This window comes from Dacryopinax primogenitus, assembly GCF_000292625.1.
Source record: "Dacryopinax primogenitus strain DJM-731 SS1 chromosome Unknown DACRYscaffold_2, whole genome shotgun sequence".
Lineage (NCBI taxonomy): Eukaryota > Fungi > Basidiomycota > Dacrymycetes > Dacrymycetales > Dacrymycetaceae > Dacryopinax > Dacryopinax primogenitus.
In genome coordinates, this window is record NW_024467199.1 from 1,320,750 (window position 1) to 1,346,155 (window position 25,406).

The 25,406-nt window shown below is 54.1% G+C and overlaps 12 protein-coding genes across 12 annotated transcripts; 8 read left to right on the plus strand and 4 right to left on the minus strand.

The window, feature by feature from the left end:
* Positions 1 to 171: 171 nt before the first annotated feature.
* Positions 172 to 546, minus strand: DACRYDRAFT_40514 (DDE-domain-containing protein; the record flags this gene model as incomplete). The annotated part of the gene is made up of 1 exon (XM_040774483.1): positions 172 to 546. A coding segment is annotated over one exon (375 nt), but the record flags the coding sequence as incomplete, so codon positions are not given.
* Positions 547 to 1,339: 793 nt separating this feature from the next.
* On the plus strand, positions 1,340 to 2,214 carry DACRYDRAFT_20066 (ubiquitin-conjugating enzyme). The gene is made up of 6 exons (XM_040771781.1): positions 1,340 to 1,453; positions 1,509 to 1,592; positions 1,644 to 1,692; positions 1,744 to 1,877; positions 1,930 to 2,009; positions 2,060 to 2,214. Exons 1-6 carry the CDS (start codon positions 1,388 to 1,390, stop codon positions 2,121 to 2,123), a joined length of 477 nt encoding a protein of 158 aa, XP_040632534.1. The 5' UTR covers positions 1,340 to 1,387; the 3' UTR covers positions 2,124 to 2,214.
* Positions 2,215 to 2,221: 7 nt separating this feature from the next.
* Positions 2,222 to 3,083, minus strand: DACRYDRAFT_113704 (uncharacterized protein; the record flags this gene model as incomplete). The annotated part of the gene is made up of 3 exons (XM_040769680.1): positions 2,819 to 3,083; positions 2,437 to 2,764; positions 2,222 to 2,387 (listed from the first exon to the last, which is right to left on the minus strand). Exons 1-3 carry the CDS (start codon positions 3,075 to 3,077, stop codon positions 2,222 to 2,224), a joined length of 753 nt encoding a protein of 250 aa, XP_040632535.1. The 5' UTR covers positions 3,078 to 3,083.
* A 219-nt stretch (positions 3,084 to 3,302) lies between these two features.
* On the plus strand, positions 3,303 to 4,542 carry DACRYDRAFT_20067 (DUF887-domain-containing protein). Its single transcript, XM_040771782.1, is given in 8 exon segments — positions 3,303 to 3,654; positions 3,674 to 3,675; positions 3,755 to 3,817; positions 3,871 to 3,905; positions 3,954 to 4,027; positions 4,078 to 4,183; positions 4,235 to 4,344; positions 4,398 to 4,542. The coding sequence occupies 8 exon segments, from the start codon at positions 3,308 to 3,310 to the stop codon at positions 4,468 to 4,470; spliced, it is 810 nt and encodes a 269-aa protein (XP_040632536.1). The 5' UTR covers positions 3,303 to 3,307; the 3' UTR covers positions 4,471 to 4,542.
* A 237-nt stretch (positions 4,543 to 4,779) lies between these two features.
* Positions 4,780 to 6,905, plus strand: DACRYDRAFT_74943 (Hly-III related protein). Its single transcript, XM_040776096.1, has 10 exons — positions 4,780 to 4,931; positions 4,982 to 5,025; positions 5,075 to 5,092; positions 5,139 to 5,332; positions 5,379 to 5,421; positions 5,472 to 5,573; positions 5,631 to 5,838; positions 5,894 to 6,562; positions 6,619 to 6,711; positions 6,789 to 6,905. The coding sequence occupies exons 1-8, from the start codon at positions 4,894 to 4,896 to the stop codon at positions 6,069 to 6,071; spliced, it is 825 nt and encodes a 274-aa protein (XP_040632537.1). The 5' UTR covers positions 4,780 to 4,893; the 3' UTR covers positions 6,072 to 6,562; positions 6,619 to 6,711; positions 6,789 to 6,905.
* Positions 6,906 to 7,172: 267 nt separating this feature from the next.
* On the minus strand, positions 7,173 to 11,660 carry DACRYDRAFT_113706 (uncharacterized protein; the record flags this gene model as incomplete). The annotated part of the gene is made up of 5 exons (XM_040769681.1): positions 7,173 to 7,426; positions 7,481 to 7,933; positions 7,981 to 10,306; positions 10,364 to 11,056; positions 11,103 to 11,660. The coding sequence occupies 5 exons, from the start codon at positions 11,658 to 11,660 to the stop codon at positions 7,173 to 7,175; spliced, it is 4,284 nt and encodes a 1,427-aa protein (XP_040632538.1).
* Positions 11,661 to 11,922: 262 nt separating this feature from the next.
* Positions 11,923 to 15,085, plus strand: DACRYDRAFT_20071 (bifunctional tryptophan synthase TRP1). The gene is made up of 6 exons (XM_040771783.1): positions 11,923 to 12,335; positions 12,384 to 12,619; positions 12,672 to 13,514; positions 13,566 to 14,752; positions 14,812 to 14,979; positions 15,028 to 15,085. The coding sequence occupies exons 1-4, from the start codon at positions 12,032 to 12,034 to the stop codon at positions 14,313 to 14,315; spliced, it is 2,133 nt and encodes a 710-aa protein (XP_040632539.1). The 5' UTR covers positions 11,923 to 12,031; the 3' UTR covers positions 14,316 to 14,752; positions 14,812 to 14,979; positions 15,028 to 15,085.
* A 349-nt stretch (positions 15,086 to 15,434) lies between these two features.
* On the plus strand, positions 15,435 to 17,310 carry DACRYDRAFT_113708 (uncharacterized protein; the record flags this gene model as incomplete). Its single annotated transcript, XM_040769682.1, has 4 exons — positions 15,435 to 15,866; positions 15,916 to 16,656; positions 16,729 to 17,126; positions 17,175 to 17,310. Exons 1-4 carry the CDS (start codon positions 15,666 to 15,668, stop codon positions 17,308 to 17,310), a joined length of 1,476 nt encoding a protein of 491 aa, XP_040632540.1. The 5' UTR covers positions 15,435 to 15,665.
* A 1,324-nt stretch (positions 17,311 to 18,634) lies between these two features.
* DACRYDRAFT_86656 (uncharacterized protein) lies at positions 18,635 to 20,514 on the plus strand (the record flags this gene model as incomplete). The annotated part of the gene is made up of 7 exons (XM_040776781.1): positions 18,635 to 19,021; positions 19,074 to 19,138; positions 19,190 to 19,335; positions 19,396 to 19,679; positions 19,730 to 19,997; positions 20,051 to 20,140; positions 20,381 to 20,514. The coding sequence occupies 7 exons, from the start codon at positions 18,635 to 18,637 to the stop codon at positions 20,512 to 20,514; spliced, it is 1,374 nt and encodes a 457-aa protein (XP_040632541.1).
* A 290-nt stretch (positions 20,515 to 20,804) lies between these two features.
* Positions 20,805 to 21,372, minus strand: DACRYDRAFT_104132 (uncharacterized protein; the record flags this gene model as incomplete). The annotated part of the gene is made up of 2 exons (XM_040767880.1): positions 20,805 to 21,272; positions 21,331 to 21,372. 2 exons carry the CDS (start codon positions 21,370 to 21,372, stop codon positions 20,805 to 20,807), a joined length of 510 nt encoding a protein of 169 aa, XP_040632542.1.
* A 285-nt stretch (positions 21,373 to 21,657) lies between these two features.
* Positions 21,658 to 22,757, plus strand: DACRYDRAFT_104133 (WD40 repeat-like protein; the record flags this gene model as incomplete). The annotated part of the gene is made up of 6 exons (XM_040767881.1): positions 21,658 to 21,769; positions 21,816 to 22,069; positions 22,118 to 22,234; positions 22,285 to 22,324; positions 22,375 to 22,455; positions 22,504 to 22,757. 6 exons carry the CDS (start codon positions 21,658 to 21,660, stop codon positions 22,755 to 22,757), a joined length of 858 nt encoding a protein of 285 aa, XP_040632543.1.
* Positions 22,758 to 23,222: 465 nt separating this feature from the next.
* Positions 23,223 to 25,404, plus strand: DACRYDRAFT_20073 (uncharacterized protein). Its single transcript, XM_040771784.1, has 4 exons — positions 23,223 to 23,316; positions 23,374 to 23,784; positions 23,838 to 24,692; positions 24,745 to 25,404. Exons 1-4 carry the CDS (start codon positions 23,310 to 23,312, stop codon positions 25,200 to 25,202), a joined length of 1,731 nt encoding a protein of 576 aa, XP_040632544.1. The 5' UTR covers positions 23,223 to 23,309; the 3' UTR covers positions 25,203 to 25,404.
* The last annotated feature ends 2 nt before the right edge of the window (positions 25,405 to 25,406 follow it).

The following is a 25,406-nucleotide window of genomic DNA, read 5'->3' on the forward strand; positions in this document are numbered from 1 at the left end:
GCCCTGACAATCCATTGGTTGAATATGTGCAGTCATGTTGGGGGCAAGGAATTCAACTCGGACATTTGTGATAGTTGCTGGATCCCACATGTGCCCCTTGTGGTTGTTGACAAGAAGAAGGATCTTCTGGTTCTGTTGTTGCATTTGGTAGTCAAAAGCTGTAATGTAGAGCTGGAAAATCACTCCAGTCATCCATGCCTTCTTGTTGAAATGATAATCAAAGCCAAGGGATTGTGGTGTCTTGCACTGAGAGCAGCAAGGCTGTTTGGAATGACTGATAACCAATGGCTTAAGCTGCTCACTGCCATCTGCATTTGTTGTCAACATGTAAGACATGCGAGTCTTATCACCCTTCCTGCCAGAGCAGGCCATTGTAGCAAGGGTGTGGTTTGGTGGCATTTGATAGAAGAGACCAGTCTCATCACCATTGAAGATGTCTTGAAGGGCATACTGATTGGTAATCTTCCTCAGACACAACACCTCCTCCTCAGCCTTCTCAACATCAACCAATGCAGCTTCCCCCTGTAGCTGTACCCCTCTCAATCCCAGCCTTCCCTTTACCCCCTGAACCCAACCATTCAAGAGTGACAAGAACTTCTCCTTCGGAATCCCCTGCATGTCCACAAACTGTCTTGCCTTGATTTTCAAGATGTGCTCAGTTATTGCAATACCCTTCTGCTGTGCTTGTTCAACCCATTCTTTCAGTGCCACCTCAACAATTGGATGCTCAACAGTCTGTGGTTGCTTAAAGGAGGCAGTTGTGGCATTGCTTGCCTTCTCACAGATGCCAGCTTCATCATGCAGCCAGGCAGAGAGCGTACTCTGGGAGATGGTTGGATATCCTTCTTTCTTGAGCCCTTCAACAGCTTCATGTTGTGACCATCCTTTTGCTTGGATCTTCTCAATAGCAGCCAGTTTCTCAGCATATGTGTAATTCTGATGCTTTTGGGCAGGCATGATGGGCAAATAGAGATGAAGGGTTCAGGGTCAACGTGTCACCCTAGGATTTTCTTCCCCCCAGACAGCAATCACACCTATGAAAAACTGTCCCAGACCAGTGATCATTATCATTATCCTGGGTGATCCTTAACTGGTCACTTTTCCCTATCTACGGAGTCCGTTCCGCCTCAACCTCAACCTTAACCCCAAAGAATCGTTATTGTGCCGGATTGTTATGGGCAGGGATTACTGTACCTTTCTCATTGTCACTCCTATAGAAGCCTTGCACCTTCAAGTTCCTACCAAACACGCTCTCTCAGGGCCCAAAATTCAGCATCCGTTCAATTGAAGTGTCTTCTTTCGCTTGAGAGCGCTCCTTGTTCACGAACAACCAACTCCTCGCTGTGACCGTCTGTTTTATTCGCACTTTCTCTCATATATCGTGAACATGGCTGGTATTTGCCGCACACGTCTCTCAGAAGAACGCAAACAGTGGAGGAAGGACCACCCTTTTGTACGTAATACGGTCAGCGTGGCCATCAAACTCCCCAAACTGAGTCATCTTGCAGGGCTTCTATGCCAGACCGCTGAAAGCTAGTGATGGATCCCTCGATCTGCTACAGTGGGAAGTCGGCATCCCTGGAAAGCCGAACGTAAGTAACCATTAATCTGGTATATAAGCGAGATTTTGATGGCCTAGGTAGACTCCATGGGAGGGCGGTATATACAAGCTTACGATGACCTTCCCGGAAGGCATGTACCATATTATATGCGACAAGCTGTCTGATTCTCAATGTTTGTCAGATTACCCGTCCAAACCCCCGAAGTGCAAGTTCACACCACCGCTGTTCCACCCCAACATCTACCCGTCGGGGACCGTATGCTTGTCCATTCTGGATGAAGAAAAAGGATGGAAACCTGCTATCACTTTCAAACAGGTCAGAAGGCCACAAATTTTACACTAGTGCCTGGGTCCTGACGAATTTCCAGATCTTACTCGGTATCCAAGAGCTTCTGAACGACCCGAATGTGAACGATCCTGCCCAGTCTGATGCATATACTATGTTCAAGTGTGTCACATCTTCAACATTATTCGCGGATATTGCTGACCCTAAACTAGGAATGATAAAACAGCGTACGAGCGCAAGGTTAGGTCGCAGGCTCGAGACAACTTCCCTAAGTAGTCCGTGTCATCTCTCGTAGATTCTCTGTTACTGGTTTTCTCCCAGCAGTATGTTGTATTTTCATCGTTCATCTCACTTCCACTACGCTGCCTGTCCTGTCATTGAAATGCATTCCGAACTTCTTCTTCTACGTTCTGGTGAAAGCGTAGGAGATTTGGGCGCCGCTCCACTTCCCGCTTGATCACTTCCGCAGGGTGTCCCACCTTGAGGGTTAATGCAGTGTGAAGATATGCGAAAGCTGCTGCATCGAGAGCGGTTGGCCGTCTATACATCACGTCAACGACGGATCCCCATTCTTGGACAAAGTACGCACTCGGATCCCAAGAACCACACATCAGTGCTTCCCAACCTCCCGGAAAGCGCTGTGATCGCTTCTCTTGCTTCTACAAAACTGACTGGTTTGACGCTCGCGAGCCATTCTGGTGGCAAGATGCCGGTGATGGGCCCCCGTGGTGGGTTCTCATCCGGGAAAAGAGCCTTGTGCAAGGTGGACTCCAGCAGAGCGAGGAAAGCTTTCGACTCGAGTTCAGCTTCAGCGGAGGCATATCCTTCATGCGGTAGTGAGGCGATAGATAAAGCAGAGGGTATGGCGTGCGCGGGATGAACAGTGTTGTCAGGCAAATGGAGCGTAGGGAGTTTCCCTGTGATTGCAATGAACATTAGTTATAGCGGACAAAGCGTTGGTACATACATACCATCAACACCACCATCTGGATGCACATCCGACCTCAAGCTCACTGCTACACCTCTGAGAGCTAGCCATGCCTGCCACTTCAAGCACTCGACGTCCGAGCTGAGAGGTTCCTGCCCTTTCGTCGACGGGTGGATCCAGAGCGTTGGCAGACCCGAAGGCGGAGCGGTGGTGGACAGGGGCCATGCTGGGTACGTATACAGCGGGAAGCGAGCGAGAAACTTGTGGACAGACACGAGAACGGGATTCTCAGTCGTTGCCATTGTCGTGATGGTTATAGATGGTGTTGGCGGACAAGTCGGGAATCAGGGACCATAATTGAGGGAATACTCTTGGTCCCGCTACAGCGCTTCTTTCGATTTACATTCATATTCTTCCTCCCGATTGATATTCCAATATCAACGGCATGTACACGGCCCGTTAAATAGATGCTCGCTGATCAACTCCGTGTTTTCTCCTCGTTGTGCTCTTGAACCACCACCACTACATCGCCATGGCCTGGCCTCCATCCGCAACGCTCATGGACAAGTTCGCCGACTGGGCAGGGAGTACGCTTCACCTTCCCTACCTGCCGGCTTACGTCCCCGTCATCCTACGCGCATTTATCGCTTTCAACTTCAGCAACATCCTTTCGTCTATGCTTTCCCCATACGTGTCAAAGACGTACGCGACGTTGCCGAAAAAGACCAGACACGCGTGGGACGTCAGGTTCACTAGTTTGGTGCACGCCATACTGGTAGTCTACTTGGCTTGGAGGACGATGGACAAGCCAGCTCTAGTGCAAGATCGTGCATTCGGATGGGATCCAGAATCAGGTACCATGGCGAGCATCGCTGTCGCGTGAGTGACCGGGTTGCACATGGAAACCTGTAGCTAACAACCTTTCAGATAGTGAGTTGGAATGCACCGCTTGGCCGGTGTGTCTAATCTGGCGCATCTAGTTTTCTATGGGATGTGATAGAATCTGTTACAAACTTTGAGAATATTGGGTTTCTATTGCACGGTAGGAGATCTGTTTTGTATGGCCGAGAAGGCAGTGCTAACCATTGGGTCCAGCTTGCTCATGCTTAGGTATATTCTTGTGTACTTTCGTAAGCACCATCGCATTCCCCCGATTTATTAACTAAGCGTTTCATTAGCGCCCATTCCTGAATTATTACGCGGCTCGATTCTTGCTTTGGGAAACTAGCACCATTTTCTTGAACATCCATTGGTAGGCGCAGACGCTGCTTTCCGCAGTCTTGTACTGATACACTTTCTTAGGTGGCTGGATAAGACAGGACAGACTGGCACGACTTTCCAACTCGTCAATGGGGTCATTCTCATGACCGCCTTCTTCTGCGTTCGTTTGATGTTTGGCGGCTACCAGGTGCGCTATACCTGCCCTAAACATGCTGTACGAACTGACCTTTTTCTGTAGTCCACACAGTTCTGGCACACCATGGGAGAGATCCGTGACAAGGTTCCGATGCCACTCTTGATTCTGTACACAGTCGGAAACGTATTCTTGCAGGGGCTAAACTGGTACTGGTAAACCTAAATCTCGCTCTCTACTACCGTTCTATTTCTGAAAGCGAATGCAGGTTCTACAAGATGATTGCCGCCCTGAGAAAGCGGTTCGTACCGGCTAATGTGATTGAGCAGAAGACGAAGTAACGTGCGCGCCGGGTAGATATTTACTTGGTACACCTCGCGTAAAATATCCTTTTCCTAATCGTCAAACACTGTCCCGTGATGTTTGCCGGTATTTGACTGCGCCCAAGCCTTTTCGAGACGAGAAGCGCCGGTTCACGGATGCCGTAAGCACGTGAAAATCCGTCCGCATATCGGGCCGGAAGGGTTCTGGTATTTATTTCCAACCGTACTTTGTCCCCAAAATGTCTGTCGATAGCACACTTTCCCTACATCATTCTCTTTAACCATCAACAACTTCAAATCATAATGCCGCCTAGACATAGGACTGCTGCCGTTGCTGCTAATGGACGAGTCGCTGCTGCTGCGAGTGCGTCGACGAATGCGAATGTGCAAGGCAAGGGGAGCGAGAAGCTCACTGTCACCTTTGACGAGAGTCCTCCTTGGATGCAGGATAATGCGTATGTGAAGAGCGGGTACCGGAGGTGCGTCTTCAATCTATTATACTTTGAGAGAACGCTGAGAAAGAGATTAGGGTGACGGGAGACGTGCAGGCGTGCATTCATTCCGTGTTTGGATGTAAGTATGGTCAGCCACGCTGGGAGAGTTGTTACTAATGCCTGAGCAGATCTACACAATGAAAGCAGTATGTGCCTATTCTGATTCAATCACCTGTATCTGATCAAAGACAGTGAACATTCACACCCATCTCTGGGGCCTCTTCACCTTCATAATTCTCCTACTAACCGTGTACATCCCCCTCTCACCACACCACGCCACCGTCATCTGGATCGACGTTGTCGGGTTCGTCATCTACCTTCTGAGCGCTATATTCTGCCTGGGATGCAGTACGACGTTTCATACGTTGAGCTGCCATTCGAAGGAGGTGCGTCGGGTTTCTCGAGTTCTGAACCGGGGCTGAGCAGCAGCAGGTGTCCAAACGGTGTCACATGCTGGACTATATCGGCATTGTCGGTGGGTTCTTTACTCCAACGGATGCGTACATGACTTGATGCGCGATGCAGTACTGACAGTGGGATCGTACTACCCTACGGTGTACTATGGATTCTATTGCGATCCGTGGCCACAAGTTGGGTACACGATCGCCATCACCATCGCTGGTGGATGTACGTGCATATGCTCTCTTCTTATTTGGAGGATCGGTTGTTAATGATTCGTGCTAGTCGCTATGTACGTCGTTCTCGCACCGCGGTACGCGTCCCCCTCCTATCGTTGGGCGCGTACAACCGTATTCCTTGTCCTTGGACTGTGCGCCGTCATACCCGTCACGCACGCTCTTTCGGCCAGTGGCTACTACAGAATTAAGTACGAGATGGGACTCGACTGGCTCCTTGCCAGCGGGGCGATGTACGTCATCGGCGCGTTGATCTAGTTCGTCTTATTCGTCTTCAATATCCGGGCCAAGAACTGATGAGTGCTGTTCAAGCGCTGGACGTGTCCCCGAACGTCTCGCACCCGGAAAGTTCGACATCTTTGGTACCTCTCACCAGATATTCCACGTATTTGTTGTAGGTGCCGCACTCTCTCAGTACGCATGCGTCGTTACTGCGCTGAACCACAGACATGGGGTGGGAATGGGGACATGTCCGGCGAGGAGCTCGTAGATAGCTAGCAGCATGTATTGCTGGTTAAGAAGCCTGCATTGGATAGAAATGGATCTCCAATAATAAGTAATCGATGTTCAAGCGCATATATGCGAGTCGGACGGACGCAACGCGAACATCTTCGCCAATGTGCAGTCCTCAATAGTACACCAACTCTCTCTCAAATACCCCGACATCTCCTTGCTCTCCCACTGTCAACTAATGTGCTCAGAACTCGTCCGCATCCTGCCTAAATACCGCCGTATAGCTCACAATCGTCGCGTACACCAGCCCGCCCCCAATAACGCTCATAACACAGGCCATAGGGTGGATAACCCCCGAATGCGCGAGCACAATGGGCAGTGCGAAGCCCGTGACGACGATGACAGAAGTGATAAAGTGTCCCAAGTCGACAGCGTTCGAACCTTCGCTAATGTCAGGAGCGCCAAAGTCGTCCGATGCGCAGTTGCGGAAGAGCGAGTTGGGAAGAGGGGCGAGGACGAACGTGAGCGCTAATCACCGCATGTTATTTTCAGAGTGTTAGAATGTGCTTGGGAGAGCGGCTTACCGACGAGTAAGGGGAGCCAATTTGCCCATAAAGCGCAGGAGAGGATGACGAGGAGGAATCCTACTGCGAGGACGAAGGAGAGAAGAATGACAGCTGCCCAAGTGTGACGAAACGTTAGCGTTGTGTCCATTCGGCGAGGATGGTGGTGGTAGTTGAGAGAGGACACGTACTCTTTAGACCCGCGGCCATTGGTTGTGCTGTGGTTTATTCCAAGGTTCTGCTTCTAAACTTTGATTGGGAGATGAAAGGGAGTGTGAATTCCCTCCGAGGGGAGATACGAGTTGACTGACCAGGCAAGAAGTGGTGCGACTACGGCACAGTGGACGATCCCTCAGAAGCACACGGGACCAATTTCAGCCTTCTCCCGCGGCACTGCGGCGTAATCCTTCGCTGTGGCTCTAATATGAAGAGAACACCAAAATAATCCTTGGGGAGGGTATTCTAAGAGGGTATCATACATGCTGTAGTGCTACATGCAAAACAGAGTAGAATAGAATAGCGAAGGGAGATGGAAAATACGAATTAATCACCTATGCTGGCGCGCCATTTTACCCTCAGATTGTGCAGGAGCCTGCAACCAAACTGATCTCCCTCCTCCCTGCCTCCTCAGGCTCGTCACATATCTTCACCGTCGCTGCCCAGGAAAATCTGCCCTCAGCGACAAAAACCATGCAAACTTCCCTTTCTGTAGAGCCTCCCTGCGCGACCTCGCCCAGGGGAAGGTCAGTCAGGGAACCTTCGTGCAGAACGAAAGCGGTAGGTGTGGGTGGTATCGCTGAGAAAGATAGAGCCATATGTGCCGCTTGCCCTAGTGCTCATGTCAAACACATGCAGATGCATGGAAAAGAGAAAAAAAACATACAATGCACGTTTGTCACCTTTACCCTCAAATAAACCCAGTCGTTCGATGGGACCTCATACCGCCCCATGTTCTGCTCGATCTCCCTCACCTCTCCCTCCCCCTCCGCCAACACACTTACTTCTACCTGCACCTTCTGCGCTCTGAACGCTTCAAGCATGGGCATCTTCATCCTCTGCTTTCGCAAGCTCAGCTCCCCTGCCCTGCCCGATATAGGCTCGCGCCAGGTCGCGCGGACGGAGGAGAACAGCTGCTCGCGGTACCAGTAGAGGAGACGCTGTTCCCGTTCTTCCAGCGTGGAGAGGCGGGCTTTGGAGACGAGGAATTGACGCTGCAGGAGGGAGGGAATAGGTTCGCTTGTTGATGAGGGTGTGAGGTATTCCCGTCGGAGGGGGAGCATCAAACGGAGAGTTGAACCGGGCGGCACAATCTGCGTTGCTTTTCCTTCCGGTGCGTCTGAGCTGGGTCAGTAAAAGAAACACGTGGTAATGAACTCTGCTCACCTTTTTGCGTTCGCTCCAACGTCACCTCGAACGGGATGCCAAACATATTTCGCACATCAACAGTGAACAAGCACCAATCACCGTCTTTCGGCACATCCAGCAGCGTGCGCCGAATATCCTGCTTCTCCAGATTGTCCTTCAAGGAATACGCTGTAGGCGAGAAGCGCATCACGTCCATCGACTGACACTCAAGGTTATGGTAGACGGTCACCAGCACAGGATACAGAATCTGCCGGGTGTAGAACTGCGCCCTCTCCGCCGGCTCATCCGGAAGACAACCGTACGAGATCTGCACCGTCCCACTCGTGCATGCAGGCTTGCCAAGGCATGTGAGGGAGATGGTCGAGGTTTTCCCTCCGGGAATGTCGATATCCCCGGCCCGCTCCCACTTGAACACCGGTCTCCTTACAAGATCGAACTCCGTCTCATACTGCGCTGCGGTCGAGAGCTCTCCCTCAGCGAGTGCAGCCTGGGCAGGCGCCATGGTCGAGTCTTCAAATGTGACACGGATGAAGTTGACCTTGAGGTTGGACATGTTCTCTAGAGTGAGGGTAAGTGCAGCCGTCTCGCCCTCGTAGAGCATGAGAGCGCCGTGCGTGAGGGAGGTCCGCTTGACGCGCATCATCGGCTGCTCGGGGAGGACGTTCCACTCGAGATATTTTCGCGACTCATCCACCTCGGTCGGGAGGAGTATCGAGCGGCGCTTGTTTTCGATGACGAACGGGAGCGCTCGTGCATCCAATCCTCCATCTTTGATTGTTTCGTAATCCAGCTCGAGCGCTAACTGCCGCTTTTCAAGGCGAAGCTCATCCTCCTTCGTCTGTAGGGGGAAGAGGAATGTCCGTGGGAGGCAGCCATTCACTTGCACAGTGCAACCACGGATGGCGAGCGTACCCGGTTCGAGGGGCACGCCGCTCATCCTCAGCACTTGGAACGCGTTGGCCGGAATTGAGACGCTTGCCGGCTGGGTGCGGAAAGGCACTCCTCGTGTATCGAGCACCACGCTTTGCAAGTCGAAATCAAATGCGTGTGGATTTCGCAGAGTGATGATGAGCTCCAGCGGCTCGTACTGTACTGCGATAACGCTGGCGGAAGACGCGGCCTGCAACCTCGGATTGTACAAGAACGGGTCCTTCCTCTGCCCCGCCTGAACCTGAGCGTCTGATTCAGGTCTAGGAGGCTGGAGATCACTCAGGGCATGCACAGTGGGAAGTCGTGCGAGTGGCAAAGGCACAGGTTCGATCCGAACAAGCGGGTTGTCGCTCCAATAGTGGAGGCGTCGAGTATCACCTCTTCTGCGAGCGGTGCCCAGGGCGCGCATCGAAACTGCGTAGAGATGGAGTTGCTCAGAAGAGGGGAGGTACCGACCGAGCTTGCGGATGGCGCTGAGCGCGAGCTGGGCAACGGCAGGATAGTCCGGGAGCAGCTCGACAAGGGAGATCGACTCGCGCATGACGCCAACTTGCAGTTCAGGCCAACCAAACTGTTCCCATGTACCCCGCACGCCTAGCTTCTGCTCCACTCGCTGCTCGTCCGGCCCTGACCCTTCTCCCCCATCCATCCCGTCCCGTATGCGCACAGCGTCTGTGCCAACACCGTACACCTCACAAACGTGCTGCATAAGCTGTACAATGGCATCATTCCCATCCACTCGCTCATTCTCCCGCATAGCGATGCCGCCGTCCTGCGCCTGGGTCCTTCCAGAGGGCAGGGCAAGGCTGAACTCGCTCCCGAGGGAAGTCTGAGCGAGCCCCGCAGTGAACCGCATGGTCGATTCAGGCCCGGCAGATTGCGCTTCCTCCCGTGCCGAGATGAGGAGCTCCATAAGTGCAGCATTGAGTTCCCTAAGTACGTAGGCCTCTTTCCTCCAGAAACCTAGGAGGGAGTACGTGCTCGCGAGGAAGGAGAGCAGGCGTACCCTGTCCAGCGGGAGGAGGGCGAGCAGGAACGGCCCGTGTGCTTGGGCAGCAACGTTGGCGATTTGTGTGCGGGTGATGCTCGTCGTCTGACTCTGGCGAAGCATCTGTTCCGGGCTCGGTCCACGCGGGCTGAATCCGAGCGGCGGTCCAGTACTCATTAGCATGTTGAACGCGCCATGCCCCCACCCGCCCGCAGCCCAGATAGCGAAGAGGAATTTGGTAAGGCGCACGACGCTGTCACAGTAGAGTGTCGTTATTGCTGTGAGCTCGAATTTGGCGAGGGAGGTGTCGTCCGGAGCAGTGGGGCTCGCTTTCCAGTAGAGGGCTACCGCCTGGGTGAGCTTCTCGAGGGGGTCGACCCACGGGTCGGGAGGCGGGTCATGCCCTGACGTGGGTTGGGGTGGTGTCTAGATACATGGTAGAGCATGTCAGCGTTGATGACGGTGGTGAGAGGATGGACGCACGGGTTGGTCTTGCTTGCCCCATGCATCCAGCACGTTCGCTACCACCCATCCTTCCAGCGCAGCCGCACACCATATGATATCCGCACTGCCTTTCAAGCTCCCCACGGCCTCTGAATACCATTGTGCTGCATCTCCCAGCCTGCCGCTGAGCAGGAACAAGTCTGCGGTGATCTTACCCAGCCTGGCGCTGTGAGAGAACATACCACCTCCTTGTTTGCGCTTTGGCGGAGCAGCGAGAGCGATGGACGCAGAGCGCGACTTGAATCCCTGGAAGTTTGCAGGCGACGCGGTGGCAGCGCGTTTAGGGATAAATGGGAGAGGGGAGGGTGTTCGCCCTGGAGGTGCAGAGGGCACTGGGGATGGAGCTTGGATGCCGAGTCCAGAAGCGCCGGAGAGAGGTCGACCATTCGGGAAGCGCGCGGTGGGCGCGACGGGGATAAAGAGGGAGGGAAGCGTCTCACTTCGGGTTAAGGACGGCAGGGTGTCGGGACAGTCCGAGCGCTCAATGTTGATCTCCAATGACGAGCCGTTGTGCCTTGAGGACAGACTACTGGAGTTAGGCGTGACTGAGGAATATGCATACGCAAATACGGGGGAGAGGGGAGTGTCTTCGCCTTCTAAATTCTGGGAGAGTGTAGGAAGGAGGAAGCGATTGAGCTCGTCCAGTCTGGGTTGGTTGTCCAGGACACGAACCTGAACGCTGTTAGTACATCATAGCAGTGCAAGAAAGAAGACGCACTAGCCCCGCAAATTCACCGATTATGCACCCGCAGAAGTTGGCAAGCAGCGTGCCCAGATATATTCGCTTGTCACCCACCACGGTCGGGATCACGGTGAGCCCTTCGAGCGCTCCTCCCACGTCGAGGTCTGTCTGCGAGTCAGCCGGGTCGAAAGCGTAGCATCTTCCTGCTAAAGGGAATACGGGGTTTGGGCCGAAAACCTCATGCAATACGCCATAGAACTCTGCGAGGAGGGCAGCGAGCGATGAGGAGGATGAACAGTCGGCGACGCCGATGACTCCGTGTACGAAGGATGCAGGTCGAAAGAGCGCATATGGCTGTGCGGTTGATGGGGGTGGGTGTGATGGGAATGCAAGATGTATTGAACCTGACGAGAGCGCTGAAGGTAGGAATCTCGAACGGTCCTGTCGTGGATCTGGAGGGATGTCTGCGAGACGAATGGAGGTGAATGAGCGGATGAGGCTCGCCCAATGGTTGAAGACTGATGCACGGATTGGCCCAATTGGAATGATGAGAATGTTCAACTGAGCAAGTGAAGCGAAAGGTAGAGTCTCCATAGCAGTTTATGCTCCTTGGAGCTTCGCCTTTGAACTGTTGATCAAGCCAGTGAAAGCATTGGTGTGAAAGAGGATAATCTTGTGTTTCTCCTATCGGCATCAATTCGCGAACGTCCTTGTTCGTCTTTCATATGCACGGAAGCAACCTCGGCTCCGGTGTCCCATTGGACCCTGAGTCTGATAATATTTGGAGCGCCTTGACCGTGACTCGGTCAACAATCCATTACATCTCAACCTGCTTCTCTCTAACCTTTGCTGGATTGTTATTTCCCTGTTGTAGAGCTGCCTGGCTCCTATCATTATCAGTTTATTGAGGGAGAATCTGCTTCTGCTGTCTATCGACGCCGCAGCTCAGTCACACGACATCCAAAATGACCGAATCTCTCAAGCGAGTCTTCGCTACCAAGAAGGCGCAAGGCGCACCGGCCTTCGTGACTTTCGTCACGGCTGGCTACCCCTCTCCCACCGACACAGTTCCGCTCATGTTTGCGATGGCCCAAGGCGGCGCAGACATCATCGAGCTCGGCGTGCCATTCAGCGACCCGATTGCAGACGGACCAGCTATACAAGACAGCAACAACGTGGCATTGCAGCACGATGTCAGTTATGCACAAGTCTTGGGTATGCTCAAGGATGCGAGGAATAAGGGGCTTCAGACGCCTGTATTGCTCATGGGTGCGTCCACTGCTGCTCATCCCTTCATCCCAGGTTAAACACCCACAGGCTACTACAACCCCCTCCTCTCGTATGGCGAAGAGAAGGCCGTTCAAGACGCCCGCGAAGCTGGAGCCAACGGCTTCATCATGGTAGACCTTCCTCCGGAGGAAGCCATCCGTTTCCGCTCGATCTGCGCAAAGGAGGGCATATCCTACGTACCCCTCGTCGCACCCAGCACCAGCCTCCAGCGCATAAAGTTTCTTGCCAGTATCGCCGATTCCTTCATCTATGTCGTCTCCAAGGTGCGCCCTGCCTGTCTGTCTTCACCTCTTGCCGATAAATGACCGATTATAGATGGGTACCACAGGCTCCTCCGCAGAGGTAGCAATGAACGTCGAGCTTCCCCAACTGCTTAGCCGCATCCGGGCCTACACTCCTGTTCCCCTCGCAGTCGGATTCGGCGTTGCTACCCGCGCGCACTTCGAGTCCGTCGCTGCTGCAGGATCAGACGGCGTCGTCGTTGGCTCGCGGATCGTCTCCCTCATCAAGGGTTCCAAGAGCCCCAAAGACGCACTCGATACAGTCCGTGCCTTCTGTGCCGAGCTCACCCAGCACGCAGGTGCGATGCCGACCCCGCCACATCTGGCGAACGGCGCTGGCGTTCAGGTCGTCCAGCCCCCACCTGCGCTACCTATCCCTCCCGCGCCGGCACCGGACTCGCTCAAGGTCACCGAAGCTGGCCATCTCCCAGGACGGTTCGGCGCCTTCGGAGGACAATACGTACCCGAAGCATTAGTTGACGCACTCGCAGAGCTTGAACAGGCTCACTTGACGGCCCTCGCCGACCCCGAGTTCTGGAAAGAGTTCGAGAGTTTCTACGGGTACATCAACCGACCCAGTAGGTTGTACCACGCTGAGCGGCTGAGCAAGCATGCGGGCGGGGCGAACATCTGGTTCAAGCGGGAAGATCTGAATCACACCGGCTCGCACAAGATCAACAATGCTATTGGCCAAATTCTACTCGCACGCAGGTTAGGGAAGAAGAGGATCATTGCGGAGACCGGGGCGGGGCAGCATGGGGTTGCTACAGCCACGGCGTGTGCCAGATTTGGGCTTGAGTGTGTGGTGTACATGGGCGCGGAGGACGTGAGGCGGCAGGCCCTCAATGTTTTCCGCATGCGCATGTTGGGAGCAAAGGTGAGCCCCACCTCTGCCTTTTGACATCGTTTACTAATCACAGCTTTGCAGGTCATTCCCGTCAACTCGGGATCCAAGACGCTCAAGGATGCGATCAACGAAGCGATGCGCGACTGGGTGACAAACCTGTCCACAACGCACTACCTTGTTGGCTCTGCCATCGGCCCGCATCCTTTCCCCACCATTGTGCGCGACTTCCAACGCGTCATTGGTAGGGAGATCAAGCAGCAAATGGCAGAGATCAAGGGAAAACTGCCGGATGTTGTCGTCGCCTGCGTCGGAGGGGGCAGCAACGCCATTGGCACGTTCTACGACTTCATCCAAGAACCGGGCGTACGTCTCTTCGGCGTCGAGGCTGGCGGTGATGGGGTGGACACGCAGAGACACAGCGCGACTCTCGCCCTCGGCACGCCCGGTGTGCTGCACGGTGTGCGGACATACCTGCTTCAGTCCCCTACTGGGCAGATCATCGAGACGCACTCCATTTCAGCCGGGCTTGACTATCCTGGTGTCGGACCGGAGCACGCCTGGCTCAAGGACTCTGGCCGGGCACAGTACATCGTCGCGACGGACGAGGAGGCTCTGCGCGGATTCCGTATGTGCACCCAACTGGAGGGCATCATCCCTGCGCTCGAATCGGCACACGCAATCTGGGGGGCAGTACAGATTGCCAAAACGCTGCCGAAGGAGCAGGACGTGGTTCTCTGCCTATCGGGCAGAGGGGACAAGGATGTCGAACAGATTTCGGAAATCTTGCCTGGGAAATGGGCAGACAAGCTTGATTGGCACATCGAGATGTGAAGGGTAGAAGTGATAGATCTTGTGTTGGTGGCATTAGGATTAAGGCTACAGATGAAGCCCAAAATAGACTGGCTTTTGCAGCAGATGTTATTGTCCACTCCGGCCTTGGTTCGAATCCACCGCCTCGATATCCAGCAGTTCCTGATGTATGTTCCCCAACCTCTGGTCGATCCATTCCCTGCGCTTCTCTGACGTCCGCACAAACTCGGCATCTTCCACCCGCCGAACGGGCATCACGTACCCCAGTAGGTCGAGCACCATTTCTGAGAACCCTCGTGGTGGGCGTTCCTCTGCTTGAGGAGGCCGGGATTGGGCAGCTTGGATGTCCCGGGCGACGTATTTGATCCGTGCCACGGACATCTCGTTCGCTGCTACCTGGAGGGCAACGGCCGTTAGGCCAATCGTGACCGCACCTGGCAGGAGGCCCGCTCTGCCACCTGTACGGCAAACCACACATGCTCAGCTGTTGCCCGCCCGAGGTAAAACAACGACTCACGCCGTAGAGTGTTGAACGCCCCTCCTGTAATGGCCCCTGCCAGTGCCGAATCAGGCACTTTTACTATCCGCATCTCTGTCCAACTTTTCTGGTCGAATTGGGGGCTTGGTTGGGCCCGATGTGCGGCAGCGAGCGCGAGCAGGGGTGAAATGGCCCATTCTCTCAGCCCTACTACGGGTTATTTGAAATCTGAGAAAGAAACAAGAAAGAACGCACCAAAAAATACTGACGTCCCTATACAAGCGCTCGTCCCTGTTGTCAGAGCAAACAGTCCAGAGGAACCACCCTGCACCAAGCCGTACGTCGCTCCATACCCAGCGCCTAGTAGTGCTAGCCCCAATATCAGCATAATCCTACCATGGCGTCGACTTATTCACTAGATATCAATACTGCAGTACTGACGTTCGTCCCCCCCTGGTCCATGAGCCGGAAAGTGTAACAGATCTGGAGAAAGAAGTCGAGGACCCTAAAGCGCGACTTCCGAATAGCCAATAGTGGGCCTTGAACCTCACATCTTTACGACCATGTCAGTACACGTTGGCCTCTTCTCGTGCCAGTGTTCGGCATGGAACGGAGCATGGGATATCTATGTTCTATGTTGGATCAGCTTGAGAGGTGGCCATATCTGTTACAGGGGACGTCATTAGCCAGCTTATGCAACCCAACGGTGACAGCGAGGTTCGCTCTGTGGCCCCAATCACCTGGCGGTTTCCTCAGCGGGGTCAGGCAACACTTGGGTCTCTTTACGAGGCACGCCGCAATTATGCCTTACAGACAAGTCATCCCTCATCGTATTGGCATCGTGGAATGTTCAACAGTTCATTCCCTTCAAGACGATCTCTGGAAACCTTCCTATGGCTACTAATAACCTTACCTTCACTTATCGGCTCACTTTTCAAGTTGATGGAACGGTCCAGGCCGCTCCCATTAATCAGTCGTCTACTCCTGTTGCGCTGACCGACCGCATGGCTTGCTTTGCGGAGAAGAATGGTGAACCATGGGTTCACGTTGTCACTCGTGAAGGCCTCGAAGCCGCAATCCCGCAGGATGCTTTGGTGAGCTGCCGATCTGGGGATCCACCAGCTTATGCTTATGCTTCTGCAGCACGGAACTGTTTACGGGGCGTTCATTGAGCCTGAACGGCAACTGATACTCCTGACCACTGAATGCGATGCCATCCGCGTCTACGATCAGGAGAAGCTGATCAAGGGCTCGGAAATCACCGATTCTCTTCCAGTTGACCGAAGAAAGGCAGAACAATTCCGAATAGAATCTTTGGAAGGATTCCAAGAAGTTTGTATTCCCCACCAAGTATGGTTCCTGTCTACGGACCCTTTCGTCATGGCCGTGCGGCGAGATGTCGATATTAAGCTATTTGTGCTGCAACCATACTCCGATGCAGTACCGTCATCCTGGGCACACCTTCCTGTCCGTGAAGACGAATACATCAACAGTCTATGCCTGTCCCCAGATGGGTCTAGTCTTGTGTATTTGCTTCGACAGACAGGAGATGAACACCGGACGGTCTTGCGGGTCGCTAGTCTTCCGCCCATTCCAGTCACACATAATACGAAACGTACCGCCGTTTGCTCCGATTCTTGGGATGTTTGTTTTTCAGGCGATGATGACGGCGACATTCTCCGGCACTGCAACAGTATACATGCGGTCTTGCTCCCCAACACTTCTACCCTCAGAATATTGCTCGGTGCCCAAGAGACCGTGTTGTGGCTGGAACTCGACGTGAAGATCGATCCATCGCGGGAGACTGCGCCAAACTTACCAGTACCGCGGGAACTGGCGCTTCGCAACAGTGCACTACCAGAAGGCCGAGCCGTCCGGGAAGGGGTGAGTCCCTTTTCATCCTCCATGCTGTTATCAGCGTGAAAGGCCAATTTGGATAACTGTGCATGCGTTTAGTCAACACTTTGGGCCCGTGCAGCCGCTGGTGGCGTCATCGAGGTGGCTAATTTTGCGCAACGTCCAGATACCGGATCTATACCCCGTACAATGACGGTGCCAAAAGAACTGAGCCTCCGAAACATGGACTTCTGGAGTCGACCGGAGGGGTCGACCCACGTTTTGAAGACCAGTTTTGGAGCCATGCGCCCATTATATGCCCTGGCAGCTGAATCGGAGGCATTCCACAATCTGTGGGTGTGTGCCACACCCACACGTCGCAAGCCACGCTATTTTGCTATCTTGGAATACACGGAGGAAGCGCCCGATTCTAGCTCTCGGTACAACTTTAAATATTCCGATGACAGTGCGCAGGTGGCTTACGATCTGGTGCAAACACCTCCCGAAGAACTCAAGAAGTTTGAGTGACAGAGGAAATATTTCAAGTCTTTTCATCCTGATGCCAGTCAACGTTCTGCAGCGGTTGTGGAAGACATCACGTTGTTGCTAGACCAGTCTGAGGACGACAGCGTACGTCGCACTGCCGCCATTCGATTGGGGTTGTCCAGACTCGATACCAGCGAAAATATGCTCATCAATTAGGATACATGCCCTGCGGATATGTTTGGCATATGAAATAGTCAGTCAACACCCCCAGGAGGGAGGGTGGCGAAGCAACAATCCAGATTCGGAGCCCCAAGCACTGGTCGTTTCTCTGGAGAAAATGACAGGTGTTTTACCGCGAATTTGCACTCGAAGGTCTTCAAACTCCGCGATTTCATGGTGATGAGGCGCAAGAGGACACCCTGTCGTTGGACGAGCAACATCCGCTTCTGGACAAGGAACATCATCCTTCAGAACAGTCAGAAACCCAGACGACAACCGGAAGATATGGAACAGTGATATCGGGACCCACCATTGAAGAAACGGCCGCTCTGCGCAATTCCCTGTATCAGCCTCGGTCACGGAGATGGATTCATCTCTCCGATGCGTCTGGCTGCTCTGGCCATACCCACGCTCGCTAGAAGTGCTTCCCACTGCTCTAATTGCATCACGCTCAAAAGTCTCTCCTTGTAGAACTCTTGCACGGCTAACTTGATAGGCCGTTCTTCAGTATTCCATGAGCCGGGTGTAGACACCCCAGCCAACTGTTCCATCACCTTAGCGGGGACGGCACTAGGAGGGTATATGTCCGTAGATAGACCGAAAAAGGCGACAGGAAAGGACTTTGATCGGAAAGTATCTTGGCCATGTGTAGGTTACTAATATGTAGGCGCGGGTGCCGAGAATGTCTCCCGCACCGAGTGCGTGTCGCACAATCTGTGCTATAGCAAGCATCAGAAAGAGCTCAACTCCAGGGCAACATGCACGCACCGATAGCATTCATTCCATCGCATACCCAAATTGTAGCATCTTCAACTTCTATCGGTACAACAAGGAGGCGGTTTGTTTCATTCGGGATGATCAGTCCGTCCGGGCAAGTTGTAGCTGGTACAAGTCGATGATATTTGCCAGCGTGCGGTGACCTATAATATCATCACATTTAGTACGAACGTATTTGATCCGCGTCACGGATACCTCGTTTGCTGCTAGCTGGAGGGCGACGGCCGCGAGACAAATCGTGACCGCACCTGGCAGGAGGCCCGCTCTGCCACCTGTACGGCAAACCACACATGCTCAGCTGTTGCCCGCCCGAGGTAAAACAACGACTCACGCCGTAGAGTGTTGAACGCCCCTCCTGTAATGGCCCCTGCCAGTGCCGAATCAGGCACTTTCGACATCCGCCAGCTTTTCTGGTCGACGTGCGTAAGTACTCGGTTGACCAGATTTGTGCCGAGGAGGCCGTGGCACAGATTGTGAAATCGGAGGCAATTTTGTGCATATGAAGAATGACTTCGCTCGACCTTTGGCGGTGTCCCACGAAAATATGGCGACAAAACGACCTACTGCGCCTCGTCTAGCGCGACCTGCACATAGGTATTATAAGGGAAAAGCTCCAAAGGGAGTCGATGCCGCCGCCATATCAGAGGAGTCAGACGAGGAGGCTGGGGAGCAAGCCGAGGACGCCCCAGCGCGGGAAGAGGAGGGTGGGGCGCGAGATGATGACCTGAGGGTTGACCGTCAGGCTGGGGAGAAGTGGAGAGAAGGTAGCAAAGCACTCGGAGTTAGGATTGGGAGGACGGAGATTGTTGGTGGCAAGGTTATCGTTGATGGGCGAGAGGAGGTCGGGAGGACGAGGATGGAAGAGGATGAAGAAGAAGAGGACAGCGAAGAAGGAGAAGAAGAGGAAGAGGAAGAGGAAGAGGAAGAGGAGGTGTGTATATTTTGGTGATGTGTGGATCACAATTTACTCATAATGATCTTAGTCCAGTGAGGAGGAGACCGAAGAAGAAGTGCCGAGGATGATGTTCCGACCAGTCTTCGTGCACAAGTGCGCTCTCTTTCTCCGCCTTCTACTCATATGCTGATGTATCATCTTCAGACGAGGCCGAGAAACTGTACTAGCACAGGAAAAAGAGTCGGCTAACTCTGAGGAGGCAATGGCTAAGCGGGAGAAAGAGGAAGATGAGCGGAGGACCCAGAGCAAGGCGCTCGTTGCGGAGAGTATCAAGCGAGAGCTTGCAGAGAGTATGTCTTCGGCCACAGTCTCACGATTTCTATTCTGATGCCTCTGCTTGACGATTTCAGAGGAAGCACCGGAACTCGTCCCCGAAGTAGACGACACAGATGGCATCGACCCCTCAGAGGAGTTCGAAGCCTGGCGCCTGCGTGAACTGTCCCGCTTGAAGAGGGATCAAGAAGAGCAGCTTGAGCGAGAGCGTGAACGCGAGGAAGTCGAGAGAAGGCGTGCGATGCCCGAGGAGCAGCGACTCAAGGAGGATCTGGAGCATGCAAAGAAGTTGAGGGACGAGAAACCCAAAGGACAGCAAAAGTTCTTGCAGAAATACTGGCACAAGGGCGCGTTCCACCAGGCACGTAGCTGTTCACTCGCTCTCTTACGTGAGGCGCTGATGTCCTGCAGGAGCAGGACATATTAAAGCGACACGACTACACCGAAGCGACGGCGTCAACGATCGACGTGTCCGTCCTGCCCAAAGTGATGCAAGTAAAGAACTTTGGGAAGCGCTCGCAGACCAAGTACACCCATCTTCTCGATCAGGATACGAGTGCGGGCACGGGTGGGTTTGGAGGGAAGGCGTTTAACAAGGCCGGGAGGGTGGGGCCGGGGCCTAGTATGACGGGACAGGGGCCCGGCTGCTTCGTCTGCGGAGGACCGCATTTGAAGAAAGGTTTGCCTGTGTTCACTATCCCAAGTCTGTGCGATTGCTGAGGACTCAACCAGATTGTCCACAATTGACAAGAGGAGGACCCGAAGGTTCAGGGGCGAATTCCCGCACGCTGGGCGAGTCCAAGTGGGGCTTCTCGCGTGATCGTGACGACCCAGACCGCCGACCACCTCCTGAAGATCATGACCGAGAGCGAGACGCCGATCGTGGTCGCGAGCGATACAGGGATCCTGACCGTTCAAGGGGGAAAAGAAGGAGGGAGGATGATCGCTCGTTCAGGAGATCAAGGGAGAGGGGCTCTTTCTCCCCTCCGCCGAGACGGGATGAATATCGGGGTCGTGATGTTCGCGATCGGGATCGATGTGATCGAGACCGAGACGAGAGAGGTCGTGATGGTCGGGATCGTGGACGAGAGGAAAGGGACAGAGAGGGACGGGAGGGCCGTAGGGGACGGTCTCGAAGTCGGGGTGAGGAGATGGACCGGGAGAGGGAGAGGGACAAGAGGAGACGAGTGTACTAATGTGGCTCGTGGTGTACGTGGTTCATTCTTTCGATGCATGTAATCTGGGTTCCTGGAGAGGGATTGTACGCTATCCGTGCACAACCTGACGGCTTAATCAGTATGTCAAGTTCAACATTGCTCGTCATTGTCACCAACGACAGCGCATTTCGAATCAGTTGGTATGCTTAAAGCTCTATATGTCCGTGGGACTGCACCGGACGGTGTCATTTGACATCTGTGCTCTCTCATTCTTGTAAACTACACATTCAACCCAATTCTACAGTCAGTGCAACGTACACATCCCTAGTCTACAGTTCACCAGGCTCTCCACGGCACCCAAACATCAACCACAGTCTTTCCATCCCCTTCACTCGAATCAACGACATAATACCAGGGAAAGCATGCGCTCGTGAGGCACGAATACTGCCCCACGACCTGGAGCACTGAGCCCACCTCTCGAGTTCCTTTCCCTGCTTTCCCTCAGCACGGGTGAGTCCCCCGTGTTCCTGGCTTATCCTTCCTAACCGCCAGTTCTCCCATCCTGGGGTGACGACATCCCCAAATCCGGGGTTTGGCCCTCGGTCCTTTGACATCGCCAGCGCGCCGGCGTCACACATCCCCTCACCGCCGTCCCGATCAGGGTAGGAGGAGACGACGGTAGTGAACACGGTGGCTGCGATCTGCTGCTCACATATGAGATGGGTAGCAAGCTGCTGCAAGTCTAGGCAAGGGTAGTTCCCGGCGTGGATCTCCAGCTTGCCTTTCAGTGCCAGGTGCTGCGGTTTGAGAGCCGCCGCGTGGGCAGTGGGGGTGGACCCCACGGAGATGACATACGGTGCCGCTGGCTCGGCGGCGAGGGAGAGCGCAATTGAGCATGTTGTGGGTTTTGATGTGTGCTCTAAAGCTCGCTCCCCATCCCTGCAGCACACCTTTATGCATCACCCCGCAGATGAGTGCGAACACAGCGCGGTCGCCTACAAATGCAGGTCGCTCTATATGCAGCGCCTAGTAGTGCTAGCCCCAATATCAGCATAATTCTACCAAAGCGTCGAATCATTCCCTAGATATCAACACTGCAGTGCCGACGTTCGTCCCCTGGTCCATGAGCCCGGAAAGTGCAGGAGATCTAGAGAAAGACGTCGAGGACCCTGGACCGGGAAAATGTCCACAACACCGACGACGACCTCCGAATGGCCAATAGTGTGGGAGATAAAGCTAGGCACTCCGGTGACTTGTCTAGATTTTCGAGGACACATCCTGGCGGCTGGATGTGGTACGTTTCTCTTGTGTAGGATGAATAGAGAGCTCATTAGGCACAGAAAATGGTCAGATCAAGATTTACGAGCTCGAGGATGGCAAGCCTAAAGAGGGAAATGTGCTCTCCTCAGGGACGGAGGAGATATCGAGTCTCGCTTGGACGCCTGCACGTGCAGGCTTGGATGATAGACTGGAGATTTGGTCGGCGGCGGGGAGCCAGGTTGCGAGGTATGAGATTGGGGAGCCGTCTGAGGTACCTGTGGAGAGAAAGGAGACGATCGAGCCGTTGAGGGATGAGGAGGACGTTATCAGCAAGGTGGGTTACCTCACCGAGGGGGTCGTTATCCAATTCTGATTATGGCAGATTGCGATTGACGAGAAAGCTTCACATCTGGTATACTCTACGGAGGACGGCGTTGTCGGTGTTGTTTCTCTCACGCCGGACCGGCCAAAGCGGGTGATGAGAATATCACACAGCAGCGTATGGCGGTCCGTCCATTTCAGAGCCGATATATTGAGGACGCGATATAGGTGTGTGATTGTGTTGCATTTCTACCGCCCAACCATGGTTGTATGTGTTTCGAATTATCTCTTCACCAAATAACACTGAGCATCATCCAGTAATATCTGCGGGATACGACTACCGAATAATCCAACATGATTTTTCCCGGGGCACTCTAACGAACCAGCTCAGTTTAGAACGTGAGTTTCTATTGTCAATCGCTAGGAATAAGCTGAACCCGCTAGCAGAGGTCACAGCAACGCAAGCAACGATGTCCCTTTCTCCGCCTTTTATCCAGTCCCTACATGTAGCACTCAACGGCGACCTTGCATGTGGCCTGGCGAACGGCGAGATCTACATCGCTCCAGCGAACAGACCTGGCGAGAAGAAGAAGAAAGATAATAAGCGGCGCTGGGCTGCCCTATCAGGGCATGGTGTGCGGTACAAAGCTGCCGAAGGACCTATTATTGGATTGCACGTCTTTTCCCATTTACCCATTTAGGCGCTCGTAACGCTTCTCATGCAGATACCACATCGATGAGTCCAACCTGCTGGTATGCACGTTGCTGGGCACCCTTCTGCACTTCCGCATCTCCCCGAGCTGGCAGTTGGTGAGCTCACAGACAGTCGAAGGTGTGGCAAAGGTGAACGCCTTGTCGTGTAATGGGGTGCACTGTGCGATTGCGGGTGTTACTGCGGATGGCAAAGGAGTTGTGGTCATCAAGCGGCTTGTCACTGCCGAATAGATGTGTCAATACAGCAGTTTTTATTCGCTGTTGTCACTGCCGGAGTGATTCGCCATTCTGGCAGGCTGTTGTATGTGTTATTTACGTATTCAACCGGCAATGTTCAGGGATTCGTTACCTAAACCTGTGATGACTTGCGGGTACGGCGGGACTAAATCCCGAAGCAAGCCGCGACGTTGCATACGCCTTCTCTGCCGGCGACGACGTCAACGCGGCCTCTCGGCCTCTTCTCCTCGACGTCCACTACTTAAGGCGGCAACGGTGAGCTCCTTATACGGTCTACTAGTCCATTAAAGTCATAAGCCATCATGCCTAGTAAGTATCACAACTCCGTGCGCACGGAATACGGCTGACAATGACATTGCAATGAAGCCATCGATGAGCTCGAGGAGTACCTCGCAGAGGTGGAGAACTACATCGCCTCCCTCCTGCCTGCACTCGAGACGCTCCCCTCCCTTCCGCAACGCATATTCGATGAGCTTCAGCGCTTCGGTCCGCCGTCCTTGCCCGCATTCCCCACGCTCTCCGTGCAGGTCGTGCCGGCCCCACCTCCACCTCCGCCACCTCCGCCCGCGCCTAAGGGATGGTGCACCTGGTTCGGAGGTATGGCCGGAGGCGGCGCAATGAGAAGGATCACGGTCGGCGTCGTTGTCACTGCTAGTCTGGGGCTTGCAAGTGTATACGGGTACAAGAGGTGGCGCTTGCACGTCTTGAAGAAGAGGAAGAGTAGGAAGCTCGCAAGGACGCCGCTCGTTACGGATGGGCATAGACGTGAGGCTATTGGTGAGCATAGGTCATACCTGACGCCCGGAAATGTGACCGACGTCGCCGATCAGTCGTACTTGGTGCCGATCATCCCCTTGGTCTGCCCGTCTGCGCGTCCCTCGAGAAGCAAGGATACATCGTCATCGCGACAACGAGCACCCCTTCATACGCATCCAAGCTCACCAAGGCATCTTCGGGCTATCTGCGCATCGTTCCACTCGAACCTGCAGAGCCGGTTCTCTCCACAGCGCAGGCAAACGACGGCCCGTCAGCGTTTCCCTCCAAGCTGCAGGTGGCTCTTTCTCAGCGCTTTCCCACCAACTCCGCAGGGGATCCATACATTTCCGCCCAGCACATCCCATACGTCACAGGCGTCGTGTCGCTCATGTCCTTGCCTTCCCCTGCTCCTACGCCCATCGCTCACCTGCCAATGAAGGAGCAGTACCTGCCGCACCTCATTGCCTCCCACTTCACGCCCATCATGCTTCTGCAATCGCTTCTGCCGGTCATGCATAGGTCGCCCCTGGGCCGCACGCCAACGATCATAGCTCTTGTTCCTGGGCTGTCGTCTCTTCCTGGCACGCCGTTCAGTGGAGCAAGCTCTGCGTCCACCCAGGCAACGAGGTCAATGCTTACCTCGATGCGGCGTGAGCTTGCGCAGGCACATGATCCTACGAAACTCATGACGCTCAGCGTGGGGACCATTGCCCTCCCCAGTGAAGGGTATGATGTGACTCTCCCTCCTGAAGCGAAAGAAGCGTACGGATCCGCCCTGGAGGCAGCCATGACCTCTGTCGGCCGACGTACGTGGACAAACGCAAATCGTGTGACAAGAGTAATCGGGAAGATCTTCCAATACTCCGACACGCCCCTCGGTACGGCTTTCTATTGGTTCAAAGCGGGTACGGTGAACGTTGGTGCGGGAGGTTAGTCCGTTTCCTCCGGAAAGTAGACAGCTGCTTATTGTTCAACCCGCAGCGAATTTGTATGCATGTGCGGCACGGCTCCCCGCTCCGGTACTGGACGTCCTCTTCGCGATTCCGGCGTGGGTCGCGACCCTGCGTGCTCGGCTGAGCTTCATCCCTTTTGTCCGACCGACGTTCCGTAGGACGTCAGCTCGTGTAGGGAGGGAAGAAAAGAAGCCGCTTTCGATCGCCCCTGCTCCTATCGCTGCTCCTCCAGCGCCTGTGCTTACACCTGCACCCGCAGCTCCTGTGCCCACGAGGACCTCGGCTGCAGTAAATGTCCACGTGCATGATGACGCGGTATCAGAGCCCGAGTCAGACCACTCTCTCGAAGAACATGAGCATGAACATGAACATAGCGAGAGTGAGTCCGACTGGGAGAAGGTGCGAGACGGCGAAGCTGCGTCTAGGGTCGAGACTCCGGCTTTGGCTGAGCCTTCTGAGGCTAAGCAAGCCTGGCAAACCGCCTGATGGGATAGTGCGACGAACCATTGTCTTGGACCAGACGGTGGATGAAAGGAAGTAATAATGCTTTCCGCGGTCACGTTCTTTTATTTTCACTTTATTTCGATTGAATCAAAGTTAAGCCCCGATTGTATACTTTCTGTACTCTTCTCCTCGACTGAAATGGAAGGTGTATGTACATTACAATATTACGCTATCATGGCATATCCC

Coding starts and splice junctions, on each gene's coding strand:
- DACRYDRAFT_20073 (XM_040771784.1), top strand. Junction 23,785..23,837: donor GCATAGACGTGAGGCTATTG/GTGAGCATAGGT, acceptor GTCGCCGATCAG/TCGTACTTGGTGCCGATCAT. Junction 24,693..24,744: donor GGTGAACGTTGGTGCGGGAG/GTTAGTCCGTTT, acceptor TTCAACCCGCAG/CGAATTTGTATGCATGTGCG.
- DACRYDRAFT_74943 (XM_040776096.1), top strand. CDS start 4,894: ATGCAGGATAATGCGTATGTGAAGAGCGGGTACCGGAG. Junction 4,932..4,981: donor GTGAAGAGCGGGTACCGGAG/GTGCGTCTTCAA, acceptor GAAAGAGATTAG/GGTGACGGGAGACGTGCAGG. Junction 5,333..5,378: donor TGAGCTGCCATTCGAAGGAG/GTGCGTCGGGTT, acceptor GAGCAGCAGCAG/GTGTCCAAACGGTGTCACAT.
- DACRYDRAFT_20066 (XM_040771781.1), top strand. CDS start 1,388: ATGGCTGGTATTTGCCGCACACGTCTCTCAGAAGAACGCAAACAGTGG. Junction 1,593..1,643: donor GCATCCCTGGAAAGCCGAAC/GTAAGTAACCAT, acceptor TGGCCTAGGTAG/ACTCCATGGGAGGGCGGTAT. Junction 2,010..2,059: donor GATGCATATACTATGTTCAA/GTGTGTCACATC, acceptor ACCCTAAACTAG/GAATGATAAAACAGCGTACG.
- DACRYDRAFT_20067 (XM_040771782.1), top strand. CDS start 3,308: ATGGCCTGGCCTCCATCCGCAACGCTCATGGACAAGTTCGCCGACTGG. Junction 4,028..4,077: donor ATTTTCTTGAACATCCATTG/GTAGGCGCAGAC, acceptor ACACTTTCTTAG/GTGGCTGGATAAGACAGGAC. Junction 4,184..4,234: donor TGATGTTTGGCGGCTACCAG/GTGCGCTATACC, acceptor CTTTTTCTGTAG/TCCACACAGTTCTGGCACAC.
- DACRYDRAFT_20071 (XM_040771783.1), top strand. CDS start 12,032: ATGACCGAATCTCTCAAGCGAGTCTTCGCTACCAAGAAGGCGCAAGGC. Junction 12,620..12,671: donor TCATCTATGTCGTCTCCAAG/GTGCGCCCTGCC, acceptor GACCGATTATAG/ATGGGTACCACAGGCTCCTC. Junction 13,515..13,565: donor TGCGCATGTTGGGAGCAAAG/GTGAGCCCCACC, acceptor ACAGCTTTGCAG/GTCATTCCCGTCAACTCGGG.